This window comes from Centruroides sculpturatus, unplaced genomic scaffold (assembly GCF_000671375.1).
Source record: "Centruroides sculpturatus isolate CEXI.00-Female unplaced genomic scaffold, Cexi_2.0 scaffold31, whole genome shotgun sequence".
Lineage (NCBI taxonomy): Eukaryota > Metazoa > Arthropoda > Arachnida > Scorpiones > Buthidae > Centruroides > Centruroides sculpturatus.
The window spans coordinates 1,026,762-1,035,239 of NW_019384496.1; the positions used below are offsets into that span (position 1 = coordinate 1,026,762).

At 30.3% G+C, this 8,478-nt stretch overlaps 1 protein-coding gene across 1 annotated transcript in view; it reads right to left on the reverse strand.

The window, feature by feature from the left end:
• LOC111621924 (symplekin-like) overlaps positions 1–8,478 on the reverse strand; it is a 75,840-nt gene that overhangs the window by 13,311 nt on the left and 54,051 nt on the right. Inside the window, exons 16-18 of the mRNA XM_023364175.1 lie at positions 6,647–6,696; positions 5,151–5,208; positions 4,800–5,083 (exon numbers count right to left, since the gene is read on the reverse strand). Of these exons, the coding sequence (XP_023219943.1) occupies positions 4,800–5,083; positions 5,151–5,208; positions 6,647–6,696 (392 nt within the window). The remainder of the gene's footprint in view (positions 1–4,799; positions 5,084–5,150; positions 5,209–6,646; positions 6,697–8,478) is intronic.

An 8,478-nucleotide genomic window follows, 5' to 3' on the forward strand; every position in this document is an offset into this window, starting at 1 on the left:
TCATAAGGATGCCTGCCGTGGAGTGCCTTTCGAGCCCACGATTGCTTGATGGTGTCTATGCTTTTTATGTGTTGTGTCATGTCTGTATGATGTGAGTGTAAGTTTAATGGTGTACTATTTGAGTCTGCTAGAGTTACTGCTTTATGTAATTATGATGTTTCTTGTTTCCTGTAGAAAAACTCTCGCAGTGACTGTAGTTGTTTGTAGTGAAGGTTAACTATGTCAATCAGGCCATGTCCACCATCTTTACGTGGAAGGGTTAATCTTTCTGTGGTGGATTTAGGATGATGATGTTTATGCTTAGTAAGTGTTATTCTTGTTTTCCTTTGGAGTTGCTCGAGATCTGTGTGAGTCCAATGTATAACTCCAAAACAGTATGTGAGTACTGGGATGACATATCTGTTTATTGCTTTAACTGTGTGTTTTGCATTTAACCTATTTTGGTATTCTTTAATTAATCTTTGCTTTATTTGTGTATGTTCTGTTCTTTTTGTCTGTTGGAATCCTAAATACTTGTAGAACTCGCCCTCTTCCATGGATTCAATAATGTCCCCATTTCCAAGTGCAAAATCTTTCTTCAGGATTCCATTTTTTATATGAAATTTTTTGCATTTGTCTAAGCCAAACTCCATTTGTATGTCCTTAGTGTATGAGTGTGTGATTTGTAGGAGTTGATGAAGTTGTTTCTGTGTGGATGCATAAAGTTTTATGTCGTCCATGTACATGAGATGCGACAGCGTAAACTGTGTTGTTTTTTCATGTCTGATATTGTAGCCATAATGCGTGTTGTTTAACATGTTGGATAATGGGTTCAGGGCTAGGCAGAACCAGAGAGGACTCAAGGAATCTCCTTGAAAAATTCCTCACCTAATGAATATCTCATTTGTTCGTATGGAAGTGTTACTAACCCTAAGATGCAGTGTTTTTCTCCAGTGCTGCATAGTGATTTTGAAGAATGCAATGAGTGACGGATGTATTTTGTACATGTGTAGAATATGTAGCAGCCAACTGTGTGGAATACTGTCAAATGCTTTTCTGTAGTCTATATATGCCATGTGTATGTTTCTGTGTTGTTTGTGTGCTTGCCGTAGAATGACTGAATCTATTAGTAACTGTTCTTTGCATCCCCTGTAATTTCTACAGCAACCTTTTTGTTGTTCTATAAGAATGTCGTGTTCTTCAACATGTTTGTATATTTTGTTTGTGATACAGAATGTCAATAATTTGTAGTGTGTTGGAAGACATGTAATTGTCTGTATTGTGCGGGGTCTGTGGTGTTGTTGTTTTTAGGTTTCATGTAGGTAATGCCTGAGTAAGAAATTTTGGCATGTCTTGTGGATTGATGATGATGTGTGTTAGATGTTTGGCTAGTTCCTGGTGCAGTGATGTAAACTTTTTATACCAGAAATTGTGAATGTTGTCTACACCAGGTGTCTTTCAGTTGTATGTTCTGTTAACAGCGTAGCGGATATCGTGTACGTTTATTTCAGCACAGGGCATAGTTGGTATGTTATGCGGGTTTCTGTTCTCCTCCTTGATCCAGCCTGCATCAGCATTGTGTGCAACAGCATTGGACCAAAGAGAAGACCAATAAGTTGTGAGTTCTTCTTCTGTTGGTGTGCCACTGTGCTGTGTATCAGTGTTTGTTTTGGTACTGATTTGTCTGTAAAAAAGTTTTTCATTGTTTGTGAATAATATTTTGTTGTTTTCGTAGTGTACACGTCTTGTATCATTTGAGTCTACGTGCTTTGGCTGCGAGTTTCTGTTTTAGTGTATCGATGTATTCTGTAATGTGTGTGTTGTGATGTTCATGTTTTGTGTGCGTTTTGATTTTCTTGAAAATGTTTTTGAGTTGTTTCTTTAATTTGGGTGTTACATTGTTTTTAGTGTATTGTGTCAGCCTGCCTAATTGCTGTCTAATGTCATTTATTTGTGTTTCTATTCTTCTCTGCCAGGCAGGCTTGTGATAGAATTGTGTTTTGTATCTGTCTGCAATTGTATTTTCAGTCCGTGGTGTGTTACTACTGTGACTGCCCCAGCATAAACTAATGTATGAATGTCTGAGAGTGTAGAAATTGAATGAATGTAGTTTGGTAGTAAGTGAGTGTTTTCGTAATTTACGTGTTTCCTGAAATATAAGTGAGAGTGTATTAACTAAATCTATATCTATGTTATCAGTGATGGATGCGGAATTGCCTGTAGTATCATTACTGGTAGTTGTTGTATGTGTGCTATTATCAATGCTTGTTGCTGGATTATCCTGACAGGTTACGTGATCATTAATAATGTTAAATGTTTCTGTCTGTTGATGTATTTGATCAGCAACCTGTTGTTTGATAAGTACGAGTGTTGTTTGTGGGATAAGGTTGTTGTGTATAATTGTTCTTTTTTGATCAACAACCCTTTGTTCGGTGACAGTGAGGTAAGGATATCGTTGTGTGAATCTATGGTGTAGTAGTAGTGTGTATGCTGTCATGTTTGTTTCGAGTTTTGTGATTGTGTAGTAAGTACGGATGGTAAACTCGTTCATTTCTGATGTCCATTTCATCCGTTTGCATGGTTTTCCAGCCTTTGTGGTCTGTGGATGCATTGCCACAGAAACACCAAGGCTAAGTTGGTTCCTCACATCTGTTGAGGGCATTGCAGTAGCCATGCTTGGGCCAGCACTGCTTTCTCCACCGGTAACCAAGGGAGACTGGAGCCTATTGAACCTCTGCCTAACTCACGAACGCGGACCTTGTTAACCCGGGCGACGTCCAAGCTGGTATCACACTTTGATCTGGTTACTACCATGATAATTATCTCCACAGAATGTAGGTGTGGTCACTCTTAGCTTCATTTCTGCCCACAGACCTTACTGGCATGGGTGTCCCTACCAGGAGCTTGTGCTCCAGCCTGCATTGCCCTATAGTTCAGTAAAATTACTGGGCTCTCCCACCAAGACCAGGTGGTAACCAAGGGAGAGTTATTATTATTATTATTATTAAATAGACATCAACACCTGTGAGCAAATTTATTTTACATTTAATTTCTTAGAATACATAAAAATGTGTGGCTTGTAATAAAGAATAAACAAACGTCATCTTATTTCATCAGTGCTGTGGCAGATAATCAAATACAAGCATAGAAACACAGCAACTGTGAAAAAATATATAAATAAAACTTAGCAATTAATATAATATGTAAAAGTTCCCATCACACCTTTCACCTTGTGATGGCACACCAGTTGTGGAACACTGCCCTAGAGGACTGCAAAGGGGTCACTTCAGACAAAGCAGATGCACCAATCCCATTGAATGTACAATTGTTGACTAAAATTTGCCATTTTCTGAATAAATAATTGTTTGTCAAAATTTTTTGTAACAGTAGCCTATATATTAATTGTAGTTAATTTTAAAGAATCTGCAAGCAATCTAAAAAATTGTATAGAGACCATCATGCAAGAAAACCTAAAAAAGTTTGAGAACCACTGATCTAAACATTGTACAGTGTGACCCTTATTTACAACAATTTGATATAATGACCTATTTTCTTCTCTCTTTCTATTCCCCATTTACAAGACAAAATACTTGAAACAATGAGTACTGACCAATGTTTACAAAAACGAAATATTTTAATTATCAGCACAAAGTTCTCAAACATTAGAATTAGATGAATTGCAGGCCCTAATTTTATTTTCTTTATTTAATTGACATTGTATTTTTGTTTACTATGAACAGCACTATTCATTCTTACACAGTTGTGTAGATTAATAAATTTTTGTCTTACAGGTTCTTCTATCAGCAATTACAATTCCGTTAATTAAAAACAATTTAATTTACACTATTTTACTGCCCAATCATCATCTGATTTTCTAAAATATAATTTTAATGGATCTAATATTCTTAATTGTTTAATTTATAAACTTTTACTAACTTTTGTTTTCTTACTCTTAACTAAAGAAATGCCTGATAACATAAATTTACTTATGTCATAATTGCTTCTCTCATTTCATATTAGTTCCTTTTATATCAATGAACAATCTAATCACCAGTTTCATTTATCTTATTTTATTCAGAATCATTAGCTGATAACTACATAAGAGTTTTCTAGTCCTTTAATGTTATTTGAGGGACACAGGTAGTGATGGGTCAATGAAGAAATTTTAACCATAAAAATTGATAGAAAAGTTTGAGCCTATTTATAATGTTTTGACTTACAACAGATTTTCAGATATACTCACCAGAAGGGGGTTACACTGAATGAAATAATTAACAATTCCCATTAATAAAAACTAATTTGCATTAACTACATAAATTGTACATTTTACATTTTATTTTATTTGTTCATTTATTTTTCTTTGAATATGAAAGCAGTTTAATTATTAAACATAGAAAGTAATCTAAGCATCATATTTGCCAATGGCAAATAAGATCTTAATTTGCCATTGGCAAATATGATTAAACTATATTCAACAATCTCTTAACATTTTCTAAAGTAAATTATTAAAATGGTATTTATTAAATAAACAGGTCTTTAATAATCCAATAGAATAAAAAAAGATAGACTTAATATAGGTTTCGATATATGATTAGTGATGATAGAAGAGAACAAAATCTCTAAAACCAATTAATGCAGTAAAAAATGCAGCTTGTTAACTACATATCATCTCAATAAAACACATTATTTCAGCATAAGAAATAATACACATTTTGGAATTGTATTACTTTTAAAATTTTTGATGCATATTTTTAACATTGCTTGTTTGGAGTCTGAATTATTATATAATAAATTTAAATAAAAAAATGTTCTTATTGTTATTTTGATATATCTGAATATATGATTAAAACAATCCTTATAACTATTTTAACAAATATATTTAAAAATTTTAAATTTTCATACATATCTCTTTCTTTCTGATCTCCTTTTGATAATAAACCTTCTAAAAGCAAACAAAAACAATTTTCATAATATTCTATAGAAGGTTTGTTTGTAAGCTGAGACATTTGATTAAATCCTTGATAAGTTGCATATTCTTCATATAACCAAGCAAATGCAACATCAGCACGATTTCGAAAATCTTCAAAAATGAAGTTGCGTAACACTAAAAAATATTTTTTCAATAAAAAGTCAAAAATTTTGTAGAGAAAAATAAAATGAAATATACTCACTTTCACTTATTTCAGCTCTAAACTGAGTGGCTAGACATGCTAAAATTTTTATTCTTATCTGAAATATTTTCAAATTACATATTCTTATATATATAAGTTAATAGTAAAAATTATTGATTAAATTACCACATTAGCTTTATTATTTAAAAAAATTAAAGATTTTTATATATAAATATTTTAAAATATTTACATATTAAGATTTAATATTAACATGTAATTTTNATATGTTTTTAAAATATTTACAATTCTTAAATATTTCTTAATGCTTACTTGTTAATAATAATATTTATGCAACTAAATGTTTTTAATCTTTTAAACAAATACTGATGGATTAAGAATTTATGATTATGATTTTGCAAAAATCAAATAATTTATCTGAAACATTTTTAACAGTTTTATTTCAAATTTTGTTTTAAACTGTATTAATTTTATCAAATACAGTTTTAATAAATCTAAATTTTTTAATTGTTTAATTTATAAATACCTCATCATGACAGAATCTTTTTAATACATCCATTACTTTGTCTGTTACTAAAGGTGTTTCAAGAAAAAATCGACTAAACAATCTGGAAAAAATAATAAGACAATTACGAAGACACACAAAAAGACAGTTATTTTCAATTTTAAAATTATCATCTAAACCAGGGGTATTCAACGCTCAGCCCGCAGGCCGTATGCGGTCCAATAGACATGTAAACAAAACCGACAAATTATTTTATTTTTTTTTATTTAATTTCGACGGCATAAACTCAAAAAAGAAGTTTCACAAAGCCATAAACTTTTATAATATTTTACGTTTGAGTGAAAAGAAAATATTTTCAGATGCTTGGAGATGTGTGAATGATGAAGGAATACTAAATAAAGCTGAAGTTGTGACTCAAAGGATTATAGACCCAAATTTGAGAAAAAGCAAGAAAAACCAAAAGATAAAAAGTAATGAGGAAGGTTGGAAAATTAAGGGTCAATATTTGCATAACAGAACGTCTATTTAACCTTTCTCACTACATTTTATCTTTTGGCCTTCTCTCCTTTTCTCAAATATGGGTCTATAATCCTCTGAGTTTCAACTCCAGCATTATTTAGTATTCCTTCCAGCATTGCAAGATTTTGCTACTTTGCGCCAAATTTGCTACCCTTTTTTAGTTTGACATAAAATTTATCATTTGGCGCATTGGCTACTTTCTGGGCTACATATTATTTATAGATATATTAGTCAACTAAAAATGCACTTTAAAATAGTGTTTCGTCATTTTTTTATTAATTAGAAACCCAAATAAAACAAATATTTGTATTTTTCAAATAAATTTTTGTTTGTCGCCTTTATAATAAATGAATTTATCTACAGTATTTCTAAGTAAAAATTAAAAGTGTCTGTATAAGTAATTTTTNTTACCACATTAGCTTTATTATTTAAAAAAATTAAAGATTTTTATATATAAATATTTTAAAATATTTACATATTAAGATTTAATATTAACATGTAATTTTCACATTACCTGAGATATACCACCCAATGCAGCACTTCCTAAAAATAAATTAATATAAACTTAAATAAAAACATATCCTATAATCCAACTAATTATATTAAATAATAACAAACATAATAACTAAGTATACTTTCATATGCTTTTCCATTTTTTGTACTTGCACAATTTTATTTATAAAACATGTAAGAAATTTTAGATTTTTTTAAAAAAAATGATCAACAGAAGTTGAGAAACTGTCTAAGAGTGATGCACACTAATTTTGTTTTAGTTCAAAGAGAATTGTCTGCTTTAGAATGACTCAAAGAAGAGAATACTGAATGCTATGGAAAAGGTTAAGCTATATGTTTTTGTGTTTTGTTAAATTGTGATTTGAATTTTTTGTTTTATAAAAAAAATAAAGCATTTGTTCATGTTTCTCTCTCATGATTTATTTCTGACATTTATACTTCAAATAAATGGAAATTTGTAATAAGCAAATATAAAAAATTCTTGGAGTATCATTATATAACTTAATAAAAAGGCCATTCAATGTATTTTTTCTTTGTTAATTAAAAGAATTTCAAATATAACTACATTATATTCACTATTTATAGTCATTCAGTCATTAATTTCAGTTTATTAAAAAGTTCTAATAAAGGCATTTTTTTAAAACATGGCTTCTCCTTCAACATTTCAAATTACTTTAAATTAATGTTAATTGTTACACAATGCAAATATCATGGCATAACAAACATTTAAACAGTTATATTGATTGTTTTAATTTAAAATAAGAAATTAAATTAAATTTTATGCAGTAACTAGTATTATATGAAAACTAGAATTTATTTTACTATTTAATAATTTGTCATATATTCAAATATTCAGAATTTCCATTAATTTTGCCATGACAAATAAGTTCAGTTTTCAATTGATAACAGACTTTGTAATTCAGAATTAATCATGTTTAATTTTAAAAATCTTTTTCAAATATAGAACAGANTATTACTATAATCTAGATACGTTAATCATTAAATATACTTGTATCTTTAAGGATTGAGTCACAAATATATTATATATACTTGTGGCCCAAAACACCATGACTTCTTCCAATGTGTCCCAGAGGAACAAAAAGGTTGGACACCCCTGATCTAAACCAATGGTTCTCAAACTGGGGTCCATGGTTCTCTAGAGCAGTGTTCCACAACCTTTTTCTACTTGCGACACACCCATGATTCAACATAACACATCAAATTGTTATTACCCTCAAAAACGTATGATATGATACTATTAATAGGATCATGTAATGCCACTAACCTATTATTATTATGTTGGGTTTTGTGAGTTATACTCGGTTCACACCGGTGGCTGTGCACTATGCCGGACCAGAGTCAAGGCATAGCAACCAAAACAAAACTAAAATTAAATAAGTGTGTCAGTGTGTGTGTCTGTATTCAGGAATTTCCTAACAAATGTGGCATGTACAGGCATACCTCGACTTACGTCGTTTCGAGTTACGTCGTTCCCGATTATACGTCGCTTGTTAAAAAAGTATATGGAAAAATAAAAATCAAGTTTAAGTCATTTTATTCGACTTTACGTCTGTCCGCCACAAATATTGAAGTCGTAATATCACTAGATAAACGTTTAAAGCACATAAAATCATATTAAAATATATACAAGTATGTACTGTATTTACAGTACACGCATTCGTAAATTTAGATTATTTTTTTTGTACTATATTAAAAACTAAAATTTATTTGTTTGTAAGCTTAAAATAGATTTTTATTAACCATATATTATTTAAAATGCTTTCCTAGTGATAAGTAGATTCGGAGACAGGTAAATTCGACTTACGTCGTTTT